The 26232-nt window shown below is 38.3% G+C and overlaps 1 protein-coding gene across 1 annotated transcript in view; it reads left to right on the top strand.

Moving 5' to 3' along the window:
* LOC124153262 overlaps positions 1–16346 on the top strand; it is a 32192-nt gene extending 15846 nt beyond the window's left edge. Inside the window, exons 3-4 of the mRNA XM_046526360.1 lie at positions 13133–13236; positions 14904–16346. Of these exons, the coding sequence (XP_046382316.1) occupies positions 13133–13236; positions 14904–16184 (1385 nt within the window). The 3' untranslated portion in view covers positions 16185–16346. The remainder of the gene's footprint in view (positions 1–13132; positions 13237–14903) is intronic.
* Positions 16347–26232: the final 9886 nt, after the last annotated feature.

The raw sequence follows: 26232 nt of genomic DNA, 5'->3' as shown, positions 1-26232 counted from the left end.
ATCTAGGAATCACAATTTCATTAATTCATATCCAAAGCCACAACTCTCCACAAAACGCAACGAAAGGTTGATTTTCCAAAAAATTGGCTAGAAACTTTCAATTCCTCCCGTTTTGCATAATTTAAATGGCCTACCTTACCCAAGAATAGAGGAATATCCTCTAAAATGCCTTTCGTGGTGGCGCTTCCATAGTAGCGCCACTTTGGTGGCCTAGTGTGCAAAGGCCCTAAGAACGCCGTCGCTATTGTCCACAACTGCTTATTCTACTTGCGGCTTTTCGCGGCTTTTATTGGATCTCGAGTTCCCAGCTGTTTTAGCAATCTACTGAGAGTTTCTTGACTATTTGTAGTTTCAGGCGTTAAACAGTTGACATTCTGAACCAGTTTTTCCTCTTACCTTCCTTATTTACTGGCATGATGGCATTTATAATGTTATCATTATCGCCATCCATATCATAAAATAAAATGTTTGCCACAATGTCAATTTTGGTATTGTGTTCTACACTTATACGTGAAACTGTTTTCAAACATGAGCGGTATTATGTCATTCCCTTGGCAACAGCACTGCGTTCAGCCCAACCTAGCAAGAATACATCAGCGCTGCTCACTTGGCTCGCTCAGCGCTATCCTTGCTGCGGCGTTTCTGCTCGCTTAGCGGTTAGCGGTTCTTGATATATACGAATTCGTTTTACGTTTCGTAATATGTGCTATTTACTTTACCGACTCAAGCAACACCCAAAAAGCTACGAAGGCAGCAGAACATCGTTTTTAAGACCTTCTACGCAGAAGTCTTCAGCAAAACCGGTCCTAATATCCTACACGCTATAAGTTAGACGACATTCAAGAGGCATACGAGTTAGTGGTTCCCAGCATTGTAATTATTTAAGTAACTATAGGTACGTATAAAAAAATGACTCTAGATGGGCGTAGGAATACCTGCAGAACGCAAGGCTTGGGTGAAATTTCCGCATAAACACATACTATTTTTAGCGCTGTTATTTTGTTAGCGCTGTTTTTAAGCCGTATCAAAGTAGAATTTCCACCATTTAAAAAACAGATTGCGTTTTCAGCCCATAAAATATAATTATTGACGAAAATTTGTTTAATACTTCTGTCAAATGAATGGTCAAATAAATATATTGCTGCCATGATAATTGTCATTGAGTTGAATATATACACATTTTAAATGTCAAACTAAGAAATTTGATTTCCTTAGAAGAAAAATTGAGATACAAATGATTTAATGTCCTGATAGTTTTTCATAACCTTTAATCAAGAGAACTAAAAGATTAAGCGGATCTATATAAACGAAAACGAATTAATGCATGCCTGATTATTCTTTTTGCATCACTCCACTATTTTATCGCCATGAACCTTTAGCAACATATTAAATCACAATAAATTAGATAGCAAAATGTGAAGGTATTAGAGTCATTTCATTTGTTGTACCTGGCTTTCGCGACCCCCAAGAAGCACCAACATACCAGAAGGTTCATAGGCCAGGTATTACTTTCAGAGCAGCAAATTCATTTTATTACCTTTAAAGGGAACTTTAAATTCAAAATAGAGGCCTTTGATTTATTATGAATAGTTGACTGAACGAAACTCATATTTTATTCATTTTCCCTATCATGATTCGTGTGTCCCTAATATATCTATTTTGCTGAAAAGCTCACATTTATCTTCGAAACTAGCGATACTACATGTTTTAAGTATATATTAAAGAAAAATCAATTCTTAACATATAATATTTCTTCGTTGATTTTATTATAACCAGTTTCAACAATCATAAATAGCGACTGTTACTTGAATCGGTGATTGAGGTGTGAGTTTGAAATATAAATACCACTTCCAGTTGAATTTCTCAGAGATTTTCATAGAGTATTTATGCGGGTATACCTCTTTTGATATATTTTCTGTACGTGCATGCAGGGAATAATAATTATGGGGAGACTTCTCACGAATTTTACTCATAATAAATTAAAACATGAACGTATTCTAGTGCAACGTGATACTGCAGACAGGTGTCCAGAAATGCGTGATTTCTTTTCTCACTCCACAAGAATTGCTCGTAATGATTGAAACAAGAAGGGCAAGCCGTAGTTAGCAGAATATCTGAGGCGGAGAGGAGGAAATTCTCCTTGCTGCAGATGGCGGCACAATTCACGGCATAAGGAAATAGTTCATTAAAACACATATCTAGAGCATGCCCTTCATCGATGGTTAGACAGAGCTAATGGCAACGGCGGAGAGCGGAAATGAGAATAGGTGAGCAGACCAAGGGAATGATTCTTGAGAGTGGAAAAGATCGATTGAGTTCTCGAAGAATTGGGCAAATGAACGGTGAACAAAGAAATCAGCAGATTGCGTTTTAAAACGATCACATCTGAAAATATTATCCCAATTGCGTGGAGTCCTAATGCGGGGAGGGTCTAGAAATTATTCGAAAAAGCCCCATGTTCTAATACGAAAAATACCTCTCGCATAATCGGTTAATAATGATGATTTGCCAATAAGCCAATTAATTAAGGAAAAATTTCAAAACATTTCCATTATTTTCAGAGAACTACGTCAAATTAATGAGTTAAAATGTAGCGATATCTCTTAACCTTTCTTTAAATTTATTTATTCTCATTACGTAAAAACACACACTGTTTTGGATCGATTTTTTACCGCTAGAACTAATATGGTACTTATTTTTATGAAAATGGCAATCATTTCTCTGCCACCAACTTTCACATTCAGCTACTTCCGTCGAATTGCATTCGATAGGTCGGAAATTTCAATGAAGCAATCTATTGTGATACCGATAAATAACTCAAAAAAATGAAGTTGCACGCGTCAACCGCCCTCTAAGTGCGAAAGAGAACGTGGTGAATGTGCACCAGACTCAGCAGCGTGACTTTGTCACCCTCCCTCTCGACCGACCCACCCTCCTTCCCGAATCCCATTCGAAATGCACTCACTCTATCTTCCGGTCACTCGGGGAGACCGCACCGCACACACCAGATAGCTCACTCGCTCACTCCCGCTCACTTCCCGCCGACCCGAACGCCTTTCCTCGCCCCGCTCTCTCGGGAGCAGATCCGCATGGAAAAGGGATGGGAATCGATTGGCAACGGAGAGAAATCGACCGCTTTAACGCTAAAATTTGGCTGGATTCACGAATTGTGTCCGGAAAATAACGGAAATTTTAGTTTTTTTTTTCAATAAAATATATATATATATTTATCGTCCTCATAAACGTTATCGCTTTCAAAATAGTCCCCGTTTTATATATATTGTTCACTTGTGCCAGCGCTTTTTCCAAACCTCTTTTCTCAAACCATAAACCCTTCTCAGACTTGATTTGCAACGCAGAGAAATCGACCACTATTTAAAGTAGGGCTCGGTTGACGTGGTGTGTTCAGAAAATTATTATTAGTATATTATTCCACCGATTATGGTAGGTTTCCATGGAGTGTTCAAGAAGTCATCTGGAAGCCTCCCTTTCCTTCCAGCACTGCCTTCTTTAATTCACTGTAAGGCCCACTCCCTTTCAATCTATCTAAAAATCCTATTCTCTTCCTTCCCCTCCCTCGTTTCCCTAACATTCTACCCTCTAACACCATTTTCAACATCCCCTATCCCGCCAAGCACTAACTCCATCCATACCTTCTGTCTCCTCCGTATCTCATCTATAAGCTGCCTCTCCTCACCCACCATGTCCAGGTTTTCGTCGTTCCTTTTCCTCTCCGTCCATTTCACCCTCTCCATTCTTCTCCATACCCACATCTCGAATGCCTCCAATATTCTCTCGTCTTCTTTCCTCAGTGTCCACGTTTCCGCACCATGGAGAGCTACACTCCAAATCAAACTCTTCACTAACCTTTTCTTTGAACTCTTACATAACGATCCTCTAAGAAGCTCCTTCCTGTTCATGAACGCCTCCTTTGCTAGTGCAATTCGCTTCCTGATGTCTTTGCTACTGTGTCCGTTTTCCTCTAATGTGCTGCCCAAATAGTTAAACTGCTCTAGCTTTTCAAGTTTTTCCCCACCTAATTTTATCAAAAACAGGGATGTAAGTTTTTTTTATAAAATATTTATTTATACGTCCACTTAATGTTGTCCCTTTCAAAATAGTCAACATTAGATATTATCCTCTTGTGCCAGCGCTTTTTTCCATCCCCTGAAAATTTTGCAAATCGATCTTTGGGATAGCCCTTAGCTTTGTCAGCGATTTTTTTAATGCCATCTATACATGTGAGACGACGGGCCGTCAACGTTCCCTTTATTTTAGGAAATGCAAAAAATTAACACGGAGCCATGCCTGGCGAATATGGAGGCTGGAAAATCGCCCGGAATGACACGGAAAAGTCAAGAATTCTACATAATTTGTTATCAAAAATAAAAAAGTCGGTAAAGGGCCCTATTTACACCTTATTTCCCCGTAAAATTTCTATCGCACTAACCGTCCGCGCCGCGGGTGGCGACTTCAGTAAACCCATTAAAATGCGAGGTGGGTGACAGGGCAGTATTACTAAGATGTTATGTTCAGAATATTGATGCATTATTTAATTGCGAACATTTGCGAACAGCTTTCTATTTCCGTTCTTAGCTAACAACAATGAACTAAGTCTGCAGTGTACACTTGATTTGCAACTCAGATACATAAAGTGTAGGATCACACTAATAAATGTATTCATAAGCAATCATGTAATGTTGTAGCATTTAAGAAGTGGTAATTATGATTGCAGTAGCTCATAAATTTCAGATGTATCAATAATTAGATAAAAATTAGCTACCAATTCTGTTTCTTGCTGATCCATAGCCGAAAAACTTGACGTGTAGAACAATGCCCAATATTCCACTTTTAGCTTTGAAGTTCGGAATTCTATTTCTTGGAGGTACCAACTCTTCTTACCTGGAAGATAAAAATAATTATAAATGAAAACCCTTATTACCAGCACACACACAAATGTGTTTGAACAGTAAGCGTAACATCATGAATGTATTTATCGACAACTACGTTTAACAGGCTCAGTTTAACAGCTATCATAAAACTATAGTTATTCTTGAGGGGGGTGAATAAAAGGGTTTTATATTTATTCGAAAGCGTTTCGATACTTATTTAGTTATCTTAAGGGCTATAAGTTTAGAAACTGATAAATCTTCTATTTTGTATATATTTTAAAACAATGTATTCCCATACCACCGAAACCAGCATGTGTTGGCCTTTACATAGGGGTTTTTCAACAATTTAACAATTACACGTGCACGAACACCTATACCCTTGACAGGGTGAACCTACGCAAGAGGGACTCGAAACCTGGAGATTCTCGATCCTCCTAACAACTAATATTTTATAATTTGAGTGGTAATGTAGATTTAATAAAATAAATAAACTTTGTTATTTTGCACACAGTATTTATAAAAAAAACTCTACCGGTCTCGACCTATTTAGGTCATTATCAAGAGATAACCTGTTCTGTTTAGGATATTGTTTACGATATTGTTCAGAATATTGATAAATTATTCCATTATATATATTTGCTAATGACTTACTCGCTCTATTTTAGCTAACAGAAAATAAAATAGTCTACAGGGTGTACGCTTGATTAATTGCTTTTCAGGCCATTGTCAAAAAGTAACCTGCTCTGTTTAACCAGATCAAGAGACAGGCTTCAAAGGGAAGAGAGTATCCCAAAATGTGGGCAACAGAAAATGCTGACGATTTCTTTTTGATTTAAACTAAATAGAAATACAAATTTTTATATTCAAAGTGGTCAAAAGCTGAGTTACATACCAATCACAAATATTAAAAAAAATAAAATATACCAATCATAAATACATATTTGTAAAAATAACACATCAAAAATAGCCGATATCATAGATCATGTAATTAGTCACTATTGAACCTATAATCTACACCAGCACTTCCCTTAAGTTCAAAGGTATTATTACATCCTATCAGCTTTTCCGATAACTGTAGTAATCTCCTGAGTCGTCATTGCAGTGCTGAGGAAGTCCTTGAGAAAAGCATGCTCATGATGCATGGACTGTTTTATTGGTGATAGTTTCAGATCAGTGGTTTAACGGTGAAGGTCTAGCACTTCAGAAGGCCTTGGAGCATAAAATGGCCAAGTCCAATTTTTTTCACCTGTAATCCTCTCCGGGTGAAAAAATTACGCTCAATTTGTGGCATCTAGGAAAGTACTGTAATGCCTCGATGAATTTAAACTTTTTAAGCGCACAAAAAGTGGTCATATACCTACATACGAGAATATTTTTTAAGGTAGATGTATCATGTGTCTTACTTATAGTGCACAAATATATTCATTGAATAAAATCTGCTAAGAATTTGGAAATAACAGTTAATATCAGAGCTATTTTAATGAAATAGGTATAACCTATGATACAAAACGGTATTTTTTCGATGCATTGTTTTCTTTTATTTTTGGGATTTATCAAAACTTTTTCCAAAAAACACAACACTTAGTTTAATTAATCAATGAAAAAAATGAGATATGTCCTTATTTTTTTGATTTCAATTTTTTTCAATTTTGGATATTAAGAAGGTAAAAATACTCGACCTGGTAAAAATAATATATTTTATACCCAAAAGTGTAACAATTACGACCTATTTCTAAGTCTGCTGTTGAGAATTAATTACCACCATAACAGAGTGGCGTAGCCTTGGGGGTGGGAGATTTTCCTGGTACAACCGCCCTCCCTTTTGAGTAAAACGAGTAAAATGGCCTGAATTAATAACTTTTAATAAATACTCATACAAAATTACTTTTTATGAGCCCTTTAATTAACGTTTTCAGCATCGAAAATCCCAACCTTTTCTGGGGGAGGACCCCCTCTTTTTGCCCTAGAGCGTTTTTCAAGGGCCCAGGAATCTCCGGCAAATCCCATCTCATTTCAGAATCCTAACTACATAACTGCTGTAGCAGCATACCCATGATAAATACAGAAATGTAAAGAAAATTGTAAAATGTAATAATTAAATGCGTACAATCCTAAACGTGTTGACGAATGCAATAGCCACGCTTGCGGGAGAAATATTTGATTTTCAAAGCATTATTATTTATTAAAGCATCATTATCTTACCTTTGAGGTATTTATTTGTTTATAAGGTCCTTAGAGTATTTGATATTAGAGGTGGTGAAAAGAACTGAATTATTTAAACAAATTTACCTATTCTTTGGACCGAAAATTTACTGTGAGTTACCAAAATACATAACTGACGAAATGAATGTATACAGATGCAAAAGGGTAAAGATTTGGTTGTTTGCTCATAATGATGTTTCACATTTGCTTAGGTGAATGAGGTATTGTGATGAATTGAATGAGATTCTATAATTGTTTTATGTTAGTTAGTGGTTTCATATTCTATATGTTTTTTATATATATATTATGCTTACATTAAATATGTTTCATATGCTAGGGAGCTTATTATTTCTCAATACGAATGATTCAGCAAGGTATCATTTTTGTGTAATATGTATAAAAGCACTATAACTGAAGAGCTAGTCGGTAACCCCAAAGCGGAGTACTAACTCCAAAGGGGTTCCTATGTTCCTGTAGCCATATATTTCTTAAAATTTATATTTGTGTGAAACAATAAGCATTATTATTATTATTTCTTCTTTCCAGGAGCTGCATTATTTGCTACATATGCTTTCACCTCCATTGCTAGCAGCATCACTATAATACTCGAGGCAACAGAAAAATTCTCCAATCGAAATAAAATCTACTTAACGTCCCTTAGAGTAAAAACAACCTCAACTGTGCAGAACATGCGCATACGTAGCGAAGCAACTAATCATTATACTTCCATATATTTCGCGATTTAAAAAAATGGACTAATGATACATTTTCTCAATATAAAGCCGAATTGAGCTGTAATTTGTGGAAACACTTATCGTTTTATAAGACGTACATTTTATAAAAAACAATGATAAAATTTTCGTGCCAATTATTTGCTAAACTTAATTATTTCGTATTATCTGCCTTAGGATACAAACGAAAGTTGAATTTCATTCGTATTCTCCAAATTTTATGAATTTTTCACTCAACTGGCAATGTGAATTCTTAGGGTAAGTTTCATGTGCATATGTTCAAAACATGTTCGTTTGAGAATTGCAAGAAAACAGTGGTTAAATTTTGAGTGAAAATTTAACCACTGTTTTATTTCATTACTTTAAAACTTTTCTCATTTTTAAATTGTTACAATGAATCTCAAATACAGAATATATTCCACAAAATGCAATCATATGAACCGGAAATGCCGCTGATCAATGCCTTATTTTGGAATTATAACAACACTAAGCTTAACTCGATAATGTGATAGAATAAATTTTAACAAAGCGTTGAATTTCGTTGCCATGTACGCATATGAAAATAAAGTCTTTCTTTATAAGAAAAAATAAATCCAGAAATAATGATTATGAAAGCCAATAAATACAAGAGAGTGAAAATTTATCCATTGACTCATCGTACATGCTTCACTGCTATAGGATACATGCTCTATAAATAATTTCTGATGAATTGTTTCCTTACTCCTGTAGGTATTTACTGCTGTAAGTGGATCATTCATCTTGAAGAATGGTCTCTTTATCGGGGCCATTCCACTGACGATTTCCTTCTCGATTCTTCCATTCTTGCTGTTTATTTTTCTTCCCAAATGACAGAATTCATTCACCTCTCCTATTTTTTGACTCTCTCTTTAAATGTCAGAATGGACTTCATCTCTTTGTCTATAAAATTAGCCTTAAAAATTGAGCATTTCAATGTGCTGTTTTCTTATATTTGGGCTGTATCCTCTGTTTTCCCATACTGTGACTGATAAATAAATAAACTCGATATTTTCCTCTTTTCGATCCATTGCCAATTCCTCGAGCTGTTCGTGTCGATGGCCATAACCATTACGCTAGTAAGTCGGTGACGGTACGAGCTCATATGAAGTGGGTTACCACTCCACAGCTTCTCCTCGGTCCTTTGTGCCTCGGGCCTGGCGTGGCTTGTTGCTGTCTACACTCTTGGCCGCAACAACTCCTCTAGATGAATGGTTCTCCTGGAAGGAGTAAAAATAACCAGTGCTCTAATAGCGTCACCAAAAATCACGCTAATGAGAATCTGTGGGTCGTCCCCTTAAATTACCGTGCCATACCAATCAAGAAATACCGTACCATAATTGATGGAATGAACTAGGAGTCTGATGATTACACGTACCGAAAAAAAACTCTGAGGTAATTTTCGCGTTATCTGAACTTGCAGCGATAAAAAAGTGTGTAAAGCCTGACACGATTGAATTAATAAAAAAGTGGCCGAATCGCCAATGTTTTCGTTCGTCGCAATTTATTTTTCTCTTGTAATTATTTTGGCTAGTTAAACTTGCGAGCGTAAAGGAAAGACTCCATTGATATGGAATTATAAAGAATTCAGAAGACTTTCTTTGCTGGTTTAATTAGTGATTCATACACGCAGAAAAATTATGAAAAATAAAGCCGAAAATGAATGCTGAATGTGAGAATGACTTGCACGGGAGAGAAAGGCGTGTACGACGACCGCAGCGCATGGAATCAACGTTTAGAGCAAATAAATCCGTTCGTTCTTGGCGCGGAACGGTCAATCTCATTACGGAACTTTCATATTGTGTTTGCATTCTAAAATGCCCATCGGAGCAGCTCTCTATGCCCGCCTCCTTCGACTTTTCTCCGTTCACAGAAAGAGAGAGAGAGAGAGATCGGGGAAGGGTTCCGTGCGGGGCGGCCCATCCAACAGCCTCCAAAATGACCTCAGGGTGAAAGCCTTTGATCGACCATTATTCTCCCCTACAATCTCCCCGCTTTTATGAGCCGGTGGCAGCCCAACTATGCACTCGTATATAGTTATTTGCTCTTGGCCGTGATGCCTCGAAGTGCGAGCGCTCCAAGCATTTTGATCGCAGAAACCGTAAGCTGGCATTCTTCAGTTCCCACTTTCACAGAATATGAACAATGCTCACACAAAATCGCTCCCATTTCATTCAATGAGGTATGTTTAAAAAAAATGAAACTTTATAACAAGTAGTGTTGTATCCATTTTTTTCATTCGCTTCTCACCTATAATTTGTTAGTCCTAACCATGAATAGCGGAAGGAGATACCTCTTAATGAAAAATAACATTAACATAATGTCCAACCGAGAAGTTTACTTCGGAAAAGAAATCGATGTGGCTAAGATACAGCTGAACACAATTTTAGTTCCTGATTTCAGGAAGTATGATGTTATAGTTCTGTAGAAGAATAACAGATGGCGTCCAGAATTTTTAATTATTCACATGAATTGATAATTTTTCACATGAATGGACTCAGACATGCATGCGTCCATAGCACCAACGAAGAAAAGCATTCCAGCGTGGAATTGATGGAAATAAAAAAAAATTAAGTCATTTAAAATGAATGAGATCGTCTTGTATCTTTCGCAGGATCTGAGCGATTTAAGCTAGATCTAGCACGCCCATTTCTTGCCTTTTTTAATTTGTAGTGCATATTTTAATTCTGATGGGTATGTTGTTTACAATACACACTCACATTCTACCTTGTAAGCGTGTTTCCCACAATTAGTAACTATCATAACATGAAAATGAAATAGATGTAAAATTGTGAAAAAATAGTCGAAGCGATTGAAGGTTAATGATAAATATGTTGTGCCACCAAGGTAGACCTTACAGATTTTGTCCCCGAAACAGAATGAATTTTGGAATACTTAATATGAAAGCCATACAAAAAGATTCAGTAGCAAAAATAACGTATGCCATTGAAATATGGATTACCTTGTTTATTTTCAGTTCAATAATTTTTAGCTACGGAATTGTTATGACTCGATACAATACTAATGTCAAAATTGGCTATTAGTAGTCATTATATTTTTTTGATTACAATGTAGTAACTACACGGGTCACTTTGTATCCTTCGCCCGGAAAGTAATCGCATATTTTTTTTCATTTTATCATGCAAGTCGTTTCTTTTTGTGGATTTTTAAGTGTTGCTACGCTATGTCATTTTTAAACTCCTGCCCTCCGCTGGGTACGCCCATGCATAGGCGTCTGGTAGGGGGTGCTAGGGAAACAGCCGTTTACAAAAAGGAGGAAATGTTCTGACGAAGTTCCCATTAGCATGTAATTAAATTCATTATAGTTCGGGGGAAAAACGAATTCCTATACCTACCCGTTCGGGAGGATATCTCTCTTAATTTATCTCTTCTGTAGGACATTTCGTGGAGTTCTAGTACGATGTTCTCCGTGTCGCTCTTAAAGATATCAATTCTAAATTGCTCTAGGAATCTATGCCTAGCTCTAAGTCTCCTAGTCTCTAGCGGCTCCCAGCCTAATTCGTTGAACATCTATGTGACGCTTTGTGTACGCCCTTAACAGTTGTTGACGAAGTAATGATACCCGTTCAATATAATTATCAAATCGTTGAAGGTACTCCAACACACATGTTCCCAGCACCTATAGGTAAAAAGTCAACTTTGCCTACTCTCTGAGATGTATTCGTTATCAAGGAAAATATTCTGTTTTTCTTTCTCAAACTTATAAATTGCCTTCTCTTCCTTATTTCCCGCGTCTCCATCCAATAATACATATTTCGTGAAACACTCGCCCTTAAATGTTACTTCAACAATTACTCCTGCTCGTTTTTAAACTCTTTTTTTGAAGTATTCCCTCCTTGCAAGCCATTACCAGTGCTTTCCCTCATCCATCTTCACATTTCCCCCTGAGTTTACATTTATACTTAAGCTAAGGATATTACCTAGCAATAATAACAAACAATAGCTTTGATGATGATGCGTTGCTGTGAATAATACACGACAGTTTACTCGTCGTTCCTTCAACTGACGATGCGCAGAATGGCGGCTGGCGACACTGATGTGCATTGTTTACAACTTACGGGGAAGAATCCCGAATTATGAATATGTCTCCATCGATACACTCACTCAGTATAGACTCACTCACTCACTGAGGATAGAGCTCACCCCGAACTAAGCTACAGTCGCGTGACCTCCACTCATTCAGGGCAAGGGGCTAGTTCCATTCCCTGAGACACCCAGCAATTCGAGGAATTTGATGATGATGCTCTCCCTAGTCGCACTGAAAGATATCAATTCTCAATTGCTCGAGCAGCCTAAGCGCAGCCTCCGAGTCTATTAAGGATCCCAGCCTAATTTAACATCTTTGGCCTCGGTGGTGACGGAGGCGTTCGTGCCTGTACAGTAGGTAAGTGCCGTAATCCTCCATGTGAACACCATTGCGAGCCTTTTCTGTGGTATATGGAAATAAAACATCTGTGTAACGCTTTCTGTACGCTCGTTTTTGACGTATCGTGCAGATTTCCTTTGAGGTTCACAGATAAAGACAACCTGCGCCGAAACCCAAGGCTCGCTGAAAATTCAAGGTGTGGCCAGACGAGTGTGAAGCAGCACCTCCCCTTTAGTTTTACCTCCGAATACTTCTCATAGCTTCGCTTGACGAATCATAGCTTCTTCTGACTGCTGACTGCTGCAACTCCCAGATACTTCACTTAACCTGTCGCCTCTATGTTTAAACTATCTACAGCATTTACATGGGGATAGATGGACAATTTACGCTATAAATGTACCGCCGTACATTTCCTCGGATTTAGTTTGAGTCCCTTACTCTTAATTCCACTCATGAACTTTGTTTAAATCCGATGATAGAGTTTCAATGTCGGAGTGATCAGTTATTTCGCGACAGCATTGTAGATAGCTAATGAACATATTTTACTACTAATCAGAAGCATAGATTATGTATGTATATAATGAACAAAATGGGGTTACTTAAGCTTCCTTGTGGGACTACCCGATGCCACTATAACTATATCAGGAACAACGTTTTAGGCAATTCGCAGATATTCCCTGAATTAGACTCGGCTCTTACCCGGTTGAGTGAACGCGACGAGCACATTGTTGTCGATGAATGGCGAAGATGTTGGTGGATTGGTGTTGTAGAGGGGGGAGCGCTGGGGAAAGGTGACGAGGAGAGGAGCATCATTTTCGGGAGAGTGAGTGGGGCGAGGAAGGTGCGGTGGGGGTGCATTAGGATGCTGCGTAGCATGTCCTCCTAGCCCCCTCTCTTTTTTTGAGGTGATCGTATAAAAGCCGTCCGGACGGAACGTCAAATCACACTCAACTCCCTCGTCTCTCCTCGTCAACACCCTCAGCACCTCCAGAGGAAGATGAAGCAACAGGTAAGCCATGACGAGTGCGGAATAGCACCTCTCTTTTAATTTTTCAAACGAAAATCTTCTCTTAACACGCTTCACGAATCCAAGCTTCTTCAAGGCTGTGCCACAAATATTTCTCGTATCGATGGCTAAGTTCTAACAACACGTATCTCAAAAAGCTACTTTTCTGGAGAGCAAAAAAACGATTAATATCTTTTACTTGCACACTGAAATTAAAAACCAAAAGTTCATAAAACTGAAAAAGAAGCATTCATTTGCAAATTAAGACTTTTTCTTTCCTTGTATTTTATTTTTTAATGTTATTACACTTTGTTTAAGATACCTGTCTCAAAGCGGCCGAATTTTAGATCGTGTTGTTGGAACTTAGCCATCGATATGTTTTCTTCGCGATAAGCTCGAAATTATCGTAATTCTGTCGTATCGTATCGCTTCCACTAAAAATTTTGTGGTGAAGGAAGGCATTTTTTGAATGATGACCTCAAATTATTAATTTTAATTGCACCGTTTAAGCTCCATCATTTGGAGCATTTTCTTCCTCAAATGGATCCCAATTCATCTCAATTTTCAGTCTTAAAACGTTCTCCAAATTAGTCTGAAATTGAAGACATAAACTCGAAAACAACACGCGTCCACTCTGGAAAAAAGTTGAGTTAAACCACTCCTTTATACGTCTTCAAAGCAAACTGTTCTATCACCTTGACTATCTCCCATAAAAAATTAAACATGGATATGAATAGCTATGTACTATTCATTCACAGGAAAAATCAGAGATAGCCCCAGAGCCATAAAATACGTTTACATATAAATCATTAGGTAGCCCTATGTCCTTTTTTTTACTTGCTTGATGCTTAGGATTTTAACGCTTAAATTATCTTGCGTTATCTATGCTAAGTATATAAATGAACAGCGTACTCTGAGAAAAATCCTTTTTTTTCGATCTTCATCTCCTTGAATGCTCTTGGTTGTTTCTCAACTTCCTCAAGAAAAGTTAAAATTCTATCCTTTCATACGACACTGCTGACTATTTAAGAAAACCTGTAGTTTTCTGCATCCATTTAATTTCACAAATGATTTCATAAGTGCACTGCCATAGTGATTCAGGACCCAATTATTTCGATATCATTGCAAATGAATATTAATTGAAGGCAGCCAAAACTTATGATTGCATTGTAGCAGAGTCAGTTTAGATCAGAGGTAGAATAACTTGATTTTTAATGTATGGGAAAAAAACCTAAAGACATTTTTGTTCATAGAAGTTACATTTAATTTATACCAAACATTTCTGAGAGCTTCTATTCTTTTATTCCAACACATTTATGAATAGCTTGCATCACATTCAACGCGATGGCCACTATTTCTGCTGACTCATTCACTCAGTTATTCAACCCGAAAGGCTGGTTTAGATTGGTGAGGATGGAGCTCATCCTGGACTAAGCCACGGGCGTGTAATACCTCATATTCACGGCAGAAGGGTGGGCAGTTCCTTTCCCTGAGCCACCTAGCACTTCGAGGATTTAGTTTAAGGATGTACCAACCAAGGCTTCTTACGGAATTTGATACCGGGCCCTGTGATCAGCAGTTAATCGCCATACCACACACTTATACTAATGTTGGATGACCAAAAAATACTCATCACTAATCTCTGAATTACTCTCTCTCTCTCTCGGCAGACGCTGGCCTGTCTCCTGGCCCTTGCGGTCGCCTTAGCATCCTCCGAGGAAGGAGCGAAGGAAGGCGACAAGCAGCCGGAGAAGAGGGGCGTCGTTGGAGTGGGATACGGACATGGGGGAGGAGGATCTATTAGTGGAGGACACGGAGGAGGATCACTCGGAGGACATGGAGGAGGATCATTCGGAGGACATGGAGGAGGATCATTGGGAGGACATGGAGGAGGATCATTGGGAGGACATGGAGGGGGATCCATTGGTGGAGGACACGGAGGGGGATCCATTGGTGGAGGACACGGAGGAGGACATTTAGGAGGATCGTTTGGAGGACACGGAGGGGGATCATTTGGAGGACATGAAGGAGGATCCATCGGTGGAGGACACGGAGGAGCATCGTTCGGAGGTGGATCATTCGGGGGACACGGAGGTTCCTTTGGTGGAGGACATGGGTCTTTCGGAGGAGGACACTTGACGGGAGGTTCCGAAGGCCACTTAGGCGGCGGTCACGGAGGTGGTATTGGAGGCGGATTCGGAGGTCATGAGCTAGGACATGGAGGAGGATTCGAAGGAAGCCATGGCTTCGGTGGAGGCTTTGGAGGTGGTCACGGAGGAAGCATCGGCGGAGGACACGGGGGAAGTATTGGAGGAGGACACTTCGGAGGTCACGGAGGAGAGGTAGGAGGACATGACATTGGAGGTATCGGAGGAAGCCACTTCGGGGGAGGACACGGAGGAGGCAGCCTGGGAGGAGGCATCGGTGGAGGACACTTCGGGGGAGGTCACGGGGGCTCGGGCGGACTCGGTGGAGGACACGGGGAGCACAAGCACGTGAAGACGGTGACGGTTGAGAAGAAGGTTCCGTACCCAGTGCCTCAGCCCTATCCCGTGGAGGTGGTGAAGCACGTCCCCTACAAGGTGGACAAGCCCGTGCCGTACGAGGTGAAGAAGCCCTACCCCGTGATCGTGAAGAAGCCGTACCCCGTGGTCGTGGAGAAGCCGTATCCAGTGACCGTGGAGAAGAAGGTGCCGTACCCGGTCTATGTGCCGCACAAGGTCCCCGTGCCGCACCCATACAAGGTGTACGTGCCCAAGCCAGTGCCCTACCCCGTGCACGTCCAGGTCAAGGTGCCGGTGCCGCACCCGGTCACCATCTACAAGAAAGTTCCCGTCTACGTCCACCACAAGCACCACGAGGAGAGTCATCATGAGGGAGGCTACGGCGGAGGTCACTTCGGAGGTAGCGGAGGTCACGAGGGGGGAGGTCATGGAGGTCACGGACATTGAGAACTATTTTGTTGCCCGAATTGAATCCCTTTTGTTTTGCCAATTTAATTTTCTTTACAGCCGATGATGAGACGATTGTCTGCTGTCGCAAAGACTGTGTTATCAAAATGTGATAGTCATTTGTTTCATTTTCGCTTTTTGCAATAAAATTGTTCTCTTAAATGTGGAGTAGCTTGAATGCATTTGGTCACCAATCAGCCCTCTTTTTTAGATTTTAGAGCTACGTAGTTGATTATTTATAGAACGTATTGGCAGGCTGGACACCTTAAATTTTAGTTTTAAGGTTTTCGCAGCGATTAGATGCACTATTATAATTCATTTTCGGGAATACGTCTGCGTACTTAATATTTAACTCAACGTTTCGTTCCACTTACTGGGAACGTCGTCAGGAGAAAGTCGACGACGACGACGTTCCCAGTAAGTGGAACGAAACGTTGAGTTAAATATTAAGCACGCAGACGTATTCCCGAAAATGAATTATAATAGTGGACACCTTAAAATCTACGTGGCATAGAGTCATCTTCAAGCAAATAATAAGTTTTGAAATTTCACCGAGAAATCAGTTTGCCTTGGACTGAAGTTCAAATTCGTATTCTATGTATACACCCCACCACTTTATCAAATGAAGAAATTAATTTTTTTAGGAAATATGAAAATCTTGGATCAGTTCCAGGCCATAGAAAGTACATTTTCCCTCCTGGTATTCCTCCTCATGAAGTAGAGATTACGTTCAGGCGTTCTCTTTTTCATGTTTTTGGCTCATCAATTCAAATTGTTCCTTGTATTCAGTAAGAATTTCTTGCCTATAAATTCAGTCTGAATTCTAAGCTTAAGGGATATAATTCCCATTCTGACAAATTTCTGTTCTTATTCCAAATGTGTCGAATGCTATCAAGTGCCCATTTTTCAAAAGCTACAAACATTTCTACTATAGGAGTCTGTGTCACTATGTATACTTAAGAATACAGCGGTGCATTTAGAGTACTCATTATTCATCTGAGATGCTTGACGTAATAAATTAAGTGTATGTAAAGCTAATTCTTAAGAATAATCGATAATAATCAATCATTCACTTCCGTTTTATATGTAGTTGGAGGGTGTTGAGGGCGTGGAGGGTAGTTGGAGAATACAAAAATACCACAGCAAACAAAATACATCGAAACAGTATCATCGATTGGCCGCCAATTTGCGCTATTTTCTCCGAACTTTCATATGTTGTTGCTTTTAAGGGAGGAAAATGAAAAGAGTTATCTGACTACAATATATTTTCGGCCATGAGTAATTAAAAGTATATCAATTTTTTCTTTTTTTACACATCTTTTTCCATTATGCCTCAATATCGAATTTCCCATTCATAAAGCAGAAATGTATCATGAAAATCCGCATTCCAATTATTTCAAATAGTTTGTTTTCTGACCCAAGGACATTTACTTGTTTTTTTTCTATTGAATGCTAGTTTACAAGTTTCCTTTTCAAATTCAGCCCCTACGTACTCCGGGTAATCATTACTTTCTTTCTTTCGACTTTTGATGCAATTTAGTAAAACTGATTCAAATTAACATCTTCAATACGCTCCTACCTGAGGTATTGAATGCTCCAAAAACCACTCATCACAGGTGATAACATGAGTAATATGTTCTTTGAATAGCTCTCTTATCAGAAACATATACGAACCATCCATGAATCATTTCCCTCCCATACGTATATTCAAACAGCTTGCGTTTTTTTCCTACAATTATTAGACAGGAATTCGCATCGTGCCAACTCACTTTCTATCATTTAAGTAGTGACTTGCTTCCATTCATTGCAACAAGCATTTAACTTTCAACTTATTTTCTCCTGAAGTCTCATTGTGTTATTATTACGGCATCCACTGCAGCCATTATTTCGGTTGATTATTATCATTAGAAAATGTGACTTGTTTTTTTGCGCGAGCAAGAGATAGCACAAGATCACACCCACCTCTCGTTAAGAGTATGACAATATTTTGAAACACTTCCAGTTAAAAAAACACTTTCAGTTTAAAACACACATTATGATTAAAAAGATTTATGTGTCGTCTCCTTTCGACAAACGCTGTTTACCGAAACTTCTACATCTGGGAAAGGCGAATTAGGTTTATTGTAGAAAAGAAACTTGGTTGGGTGACTGCATTGGTGTGATGACAAAGGACTTTACTTCCTACTTCTTGGACCCGGGTTCAAATCGAGCGTCAGCTGAGAATTTTCAGAGATTCGTGATTGATTCTTGTGTGGAGGGCAATTCAAGCTCATTGTCAGTACTGTGTCCGTCGGATGGGACGTTATGTCTTATTGCCCCTGGAACCTTTCGTGAAGAGCGGGCAAATACCAGCACCGTGTTTCTCTCCTCCCTACCCTTTCTTACGGCGCAAATTACCTTAAGCTATTGTTCGCGTAATCTAAATACTATCTAATACTTACTATTTTGCTATGTTTTACGTTTTATCATACGTTTTTATTATCACACGCTACACTTTGGATTTCATTGAGGTTCAATTAATTTTCAATTGTACTTGTGTGTGGTTGATTATTTATGCGGGTGATGTCAGGTACCACCATACGTGAATCTATCTATTTAGCTCGTGCAACAGCAGGGTAAATTTATGCATGAACGAAATAAATAAACAAAAAAACCGAGTACGTCGCTTACCTTGAAAAAGGCGATCGAAGAAAGAACGCTACGAACCTCGTAGAAAGTGATTGCTCCTAACGAAGCTAAAAATCAGGACAGTATTAACGGGGGTAATAGGTGCTAGTTACAGAATGGAAAGGGAAAAATATTTCTGATCAGAAAAAAGGCTTTTGCTTGACCATGCTTCTGTTTATGCCGCCATCATCATCATAAGACAACAATCCAGAAAATTTGTGGCGCAGCTCTCCATTCCGCTCTCCTATCCGCTAGCCTTTTCAGTGAGACGTGTTTCTTCTCTTTTTAATTCTTTATTAACTGTGCTACGTAAGTCATAATGGGGCCGTCCCTTAACCGTCTTCCCTTTCACTTGTCTTTCTACGATTACGTTCACTAGGCCATCGTGCCTCATAATGTAGAGAACTTAGACGCCTCGTCTTCTCCTTAAAGTTTTCAGAAAAGTTCTCTTTTCTCCCACTTTTCTTGGCATTAACTCATTACTTACTCGGTCGATCCATTTTAAATTCTAATTATTTTTTCAATTTCGAAATAAATTCTGTTCGTGTACTGGACTTCAGCTCCTGGACCTCAGCTTCGTTGTCACTTTGGCAGCGATTGTGGACTTAGAAAACTTTCAACTCAGATGTGTTCAATTTTTTTAACAGGAGTATCATTCTTAGATAGCACCACATTTCGAATGCTTCCTATCCTGATTTCTCTGCATCCATCTACGACCAAGCGTCGCCTTCATGGAGAAACATACGTATCATTTGATGAATTGTTTCCTCATGTATACACTTGCATTTTCGACTGTAAAAATATTACAATTTGGATGCAGTAACAGTGAAAATCGACTTAACTTTGGCCAATTGCTGTTGCTGTTTCAAATCATCCGCATTAGTTGAGGTAAAATTTTTGAACATTACGGTTAAATTCATAAGTATTCATAAATACTCATCCCCCATATCTGCAACACATCCTCAATCTTTCCCTTTCCTCGAATATAATTTCCGTCCGTAAGTATTCCAAGTACCAATTACCGCAATTAGTTTCGCCATGTCCACTTTTAAGGGCAAAGCGAGCATCAGCCACCCATCGTCGCTTTGCCCAAGCGAGGCAACAATCTCCTTAGTGACGTGAAGTAGAGCATGCGAGGTTGCCAGCCGCATCGCAGCCACCCATACTAGCACTTAGCAATTATATATGCTCTTCTTTCATTCCATTGACCATCCCAGTGGACGATCAATGTGCAAATTCAACTTTTAATATTGATTAAGTATTTTCTAGTTGATATTTTATAATTACCATATATTTTTAATTAAGAGAATAAAATGCTACACTGAATAAGTATAAGTTGATTTCATTGGCCTGAAGTATATAGGCTCAAGCATAAATTTCATCATCCGTGGAGAAAATTCAGCAATAAGCATGTAAAAATAATATAATACCGCATTAAGAATTAGTCAGATCATTACTTTAGTGAGTGATTGTGGGCATTATTTTACGCCACAAAATAAATAAAAATGAATTAACATCAACCAAGAGTGTGCAAACAAAACGTTAAAAGAAAGTTTCTCGGGCTTTCCACCGGTTGATGTCGTCCATGTCTCCCGAGACTGGGACGTCTTGGGTCGAGACATGGACGCCTTGGAAGACATGGACGACATTAACCGGTGGAAAACCCGAGAAACCTTTCTGCAACTGATACGCCGGGAAAACCTAAGATCATACAAAACGTTAAAGGCACGATTTTTATTTTATAGTTATGACGATTAGCACGGAAACATGAGATTTTAAAGCCGAAATAACGCCTAATGTAATTACCGACTTACATAAATGTCTTAGTTACAGATACTGTCATCATCCTTTTTACATCAAATATACACTAAATCACAGTAATCGCTCGGTTTTTAATCGAAGAGTCCTTCAACATCCAATTTGTCCTTAATATCTGCAGCAGCTTTTCTTCATTTAAAATCGAGCAAAAAGTAATTCATAACACCCGAAATTCAAGGCTCAGTAATTTCTTTCTTTGGCCCGTCTCATTACACCGTTCCACTCCGTCAACACCAACCTGTTTCTCTGCTGCCAATGCTGCCAATTTACCTCTTTTAACTCAAGGTCTCTTTTTTGACTGCCTTCCTTTTTCATTTTTTTACCGGTCAATGTTTGTTCTTTCTCTGTGAACCCTAAAATTAAATCCAACTTCCCGTGACTCATATATCTGCAAGTAATCGCCTGCCAACATTGAGCTTATTTTTTTTAATTCAATGCGCCTTAATTTTGCTTTCAGTCAGAGTTTGGAATATTAACCGTGATATCTCACTGCAGTGCGGAGACCAGAAAACAAACTCCTTTCGTCTATCACTTTTTACCATGTGCCTATGCCGAAATTTCGCCTATTCTCTGCGCTTTACATCAATTTTGGCTACGTGCTCCATGAATTTCCATCGCTTAGCTATTTATTTAGTAAATTGCTCACATACATCTTACTTGCCAGTTTACAGTGGCACATTATAACATACAATACAAGAATATAAATACAATCAAACATCAAATTTAAATAAATAACAATGCATTAAAGGTAATGATAATAACCTTAAGGTTTTCTATATAGATGGGAAAGAGACCAGTTGGTAAAAGTGTGGCTAGGAGGTGAGAACGGTTCAATGTGTTTTGGAAGAGAATCAATTGATGAGGAAAGAGAACGGAACGCTTGGTCAGGGACAATGAAGGGAATAGGCGAAAATATGGAGGAGTAAAGTGAGTCTACATGGGAATTTAAATTGGAAATAGGTTCAGAACAGTCCATGGCAGAGTTGAGAATGCTGTGTACTAGTTTTTGAATCGGTTTTGAGGATTAAATTTGGGATATTAAGTATGGAAAGTGTTGGCAAAACAGTATCAGCCGTCTTATTGCGAAATTAAGGAACTCGGTACTTAACTATGTTAATGAAAGTATTTGTAACACTTTTTAGAACCAAAATATTAGATGGAGCTGAGATGGTCTAAATGGGTGAGCAATACATTATATCTGTAACGAAAATATCCGATCTGCAATTTGAGCGTGGTGATGTAAACGGCAGAAAGTGTTAAATTATATTCTCTACCAGAGTAACTCACCTAGCTGCCGTAGATGAGCCTGGCTCGTACAACTAACTCTATATTGTGTAAGTATAGAAGACTGATTCCGATTAATTCCAAATAAATAGCGATTCATTTAGAGTTAGATGAATTTTATCTTTCAAATAGAATATATTTCATATCATCCCGCCGATGGAGTTTCCTACCAAACATCATGCCCAATAAACGATTTTTCATGATTAATTTTTTTCTTTCTAGATATAGGTTTTGCCGGTGGAAAATAGCTTCTGTCTCTGCCACGGGAATCAGGGGTTGAGCGGGAGTTTGTAATAGATGTCCGCGGTCATCGTCTGTCAGTGGCCAATCGTTTTTTCAGTATAACGATGGCTTGAGGGTGTAAGCTACGACTTCTAAATGGTAGATATGAAAATTCTCCGGGAAATAGAATCTCCTATTATAGCTTCAAGTTTTTAGTATGCACATCTATATCTATAGACTACCCTGCAAGCCACCTCAACAGGAAGGGGTTGTTAGAACACTGGCAGTTAACATGCAAAAAAGGAAATCCTCTAACGAAAACGAATTCCCCTACGTATCTGCTCGGCAAAGTAACTCTCTCAATCCATCGCTTCTGCCGGACCTGGAAGTACATACAGTGGAATTCCAATACATTTTTAATCCGCGCCGCTCTGGAAGATATCAATTCACAATTACTCAAGTAATCTAAGCCTAGCACGCAGCGTCCGACATACTTGAATGAAAATTCTTTGGGTATACTGTAATGCGCTTTAAGGCTTAAATTACTTTGAAAGGTGCGCAATAACATGCCATATCCCATACAATGAGCGATCCCTTCACTGGCGCCTTAATACATTCAACGACTTCATTAAGAAAGTCGCGCTAAAAAATGGCCATTGTTGGACGCTGTGCACTTGATTAGAAGATCGGGAATAGTGATTTTCCATTGTAAGTTATAAGACACTAATAGTTTACTGCAGTCTCAGCTTTCCACGGACTGGCACGAAAAGATTTTTGCACAGAGAAAAATGTAAATCAATACCTTCTCAGCACCCTTCACTATAATTTCACCACATTTATTCAATAGATAAACATTCTACGGAAAGAGTACCCCTGCGGTATGAAACAAATTTCGAACCATTTGCATGATCTTTTTTAATTATCAAACTCCTCTAAATGTCGAAAATTTCTTCAACCTACAAATTTCATGTCTATAATATTAAATGATCCTTGTATTTTGTTGTAACCGCATGAGTTTGCAGGCAGAGGCTCAAATGCTTCACTCGTAATCAGCGTAGCCAAGAAGTATGATCATGCATCACAATATTATTTTTATATTACAGTTATCATGTATACCCATATCAGAAATATAAAATATTTTGAACTTGTTAACATTTTTATATGGTTTTAATTACACGTAACTAGGTGCAATAGAGTTGAGTTTTTTTTGCAAGCTAACCTTGTTGCCAAAACAATACCTACACTGAATTTCATTTTAAAAGCACAATAGATTTTAAAAACTTAACGTATTATATAAAGTTTGAAAGAAAAATTAAAATGGGTAGTAAAAACTATTGATACGATAGCAACAAAATATATATCTTCATTTAAATTATTGCCGAGAAAGAAAGTGAATACAAATCAAGGGATGATAGTATGAGAAGCAAATTATTATTAAAGATTATTTTTCGAAAATAAATAGGGAAGTATTAGTACAAAAGCTTCTCATTCCATATATTAATCTGATCACGTAACTAATAAAGAAGTAAGCCACTCCAAGGCTTGCACGACATCATTTTATGCATCGGTTAGATACGATGTGTATTTAAAACAAAATACAATTTGCGGAAAACTACTAAATATTTTTAAATGGATAAGGTTCTACAAAATGGAATCTCAAACTGTGGTTTAGATAGCTATAACTCTTAACTATCATAAATCCTGACAATTTATGAAATTATAGGAGCATGTTTTGGTGTAGTTAGTTGAAGAATAGGTTGCTGACAATGGATTATCTGGTTCGAGTCCAGCAAGACGTTTAGCCACCCCCAACTAAAAGACTAGCTCTGAAGAGTTGCCATAGGAAAGTAAGTTGTACTTTGAGCATAAACTTGTTTAATGTACGTAACGGTATCCTGGTATTGAGATAGTCTTATTGTTAGCTTATTCAGACTACCCTATATGCTGATCCACAGAAATAAATAATGAGGGATAATGACAGATCAAATTTACGGAAATAGTGATTAAATGGCTTACACACGAACGGCCATGTTAGGCCTTTGCGGTCCATCCAAGATGGCAATGCGAAGGAGGAAGGACTTCAATGAAAGAGTTCAATTTATGAAATGAAAAACCGGTTGAGAGCGTCATAACCTGTGCTTAAGCCGCGCATGACGATACTGCGGTATTTTGCAATCCTGCCGAGTGAACGATGGTGAAGTTCACATATATTTGTACACCTTCGCACATCTAGTGCCATGAGGTTTGGTACCATTACCCTAAAAATTAAGGAATGAATTATCTCAGAAGTCTGCGCAGTGCCCCGGAAAGCCAAACGTTCGTGGTTCGATTCTGGCCAAGGGGTCTTTTTCTAATGGCAATTAATATGAATTTCACCACCTTTAACACAGCAGAATTGAAACATTACACACTAAGTGATAAGTTTGAATGAAATTAGCAATATATCTGCAAATAAAAGTAACCAAATTTATAAATAAAAACATTTCTGGGAGGATAAAATAATCTATATTTAAAATTTCAGGGAAAGATAACTCACTGTTATTTGCAACGAGCTTTTAGCGCATGAAATCAAGTTTATTAATTCTTTGTTTAGCTCACAAAAATATTTCTAACATTGCAGAAATAATAAATAATTAAATAGTGTTTAATTATATACGTTTCATTTTTTTGGTTCGCATTCTGTTTAAAATTTGCAAATAGCAATGCTAATGGATCGTGAACCATGTATAAATATTCCCGTAAATTATGGCAGCGGCTGGTTAAAAACCTCTGGATGGTCGAAAGTGCGATGGCGGCCCGGATTCTATGGCATAATCCTCAAATTCGAGGTCACCTGCCCGCTCTTCTCAACAGCATACGATCTCATCATCAAAATTCGCACGCTATCTATCCTCGCAAAATTCTGATTCCTTGGATTACCGCCGCTCCCTTTTGTCGCTAGTTTCCTGCTTGGGCGGATAGAAAACTGTTCAGGGACTGCATCGTTGCACACTTTGAGCTTAATCTCCGCCTTATCCTTCCTCGCTAATTTCACCCTCTGGGTCGTCACTCCGATTTTGGCTGGAATTTCGGATTTCTCCTCCGTGGCTCAATTTAAGTCTTTGGTAATAGATATGAATGCATTTTTTGTACAGCTTGCTTCAGCAAGTCTTGTATTACCAAATCATTTGATGCCTAGCGACTAATTTATTTCATTCATGTGGCAATAAGATAATCGTTCTTTTTTTGGTGGAGCCTACAGGGTGTTGATGGCTATCTACACCTGATCTCTATCCATTCCGCTTATCCAGGTAGGGCACTAATTATTGTCCAATTTCATGGATGTACCTGCCGCTTTCTGTTAACTGGACGTTTACTACTCCCGTACAATTCCGTGATCCTGGAAAACCGAAAAAGTACTGAGTCTACCGATACAGTAAGAGAGGCATAATTTTCTGTTTCCTGGAAAGAGCTAATACTTAATACTTTATCCTAGTATGCGCTCAATAGAACTCTAAAAATATGACAAACCACGTAATCCAGCTACTTTTCCTTCCTTGGAATCATATAGTTGCAATGTTTTGTGAAAACAGATTCATTTGAATAAAATAATTAAGGGTACTTCATTTCAATTACCAAATAAATAGGTTGCAAAAAAACGAGAACATTTCAGCAAGCCATCACTGTTATTTTTCTAGCTTAATAGTGAAATAATTGTTTTTTAAATATAAATTTTTACATTTGGTATTTCATAGCAAAAATCATTCTGCATATTTAATTCGTGTTGAGTGGGCAAAATTTCTTTATATTTTAAAACTCACCATGTGTAAAATGGATTTATTTGGCATTTAATTACAGCCAAAGTCACCAGTTTATTGGAGAAATTCCACTCCACCTAGCTTTTGGACTTGACAGCGTATCCTAGTTTGTGCAATTTTTCTCACTATGGAAAGACCGATTATTGTAATTGGATCCCATAATTTTACAATTTTTAACTACTTCTGAAAGACTTTTCAAATCCTTGATGCTCCATAAATTTGTGATGCATGTAACTTACCCAATCCCTTTGAGGTTAAGA

Source organism: Ischnura elegans, chromosome 2, assembly GCF_921293095.1.
Source record: "Ischnura elegans chromosome 2, ioIscEleg1.1, whole genome shotgun sequence".
Lineage (NCBI taxonomy): Eukaryota > Metazoa > Arthropoda > Insecta > Odonata > Coenagrionidae > Ischnura > Ischnura elegans.
Note: the sequence above shows the minus strand (reverse complement) of the source record. Positions and strands in the feature narration are given on the sequence as shown.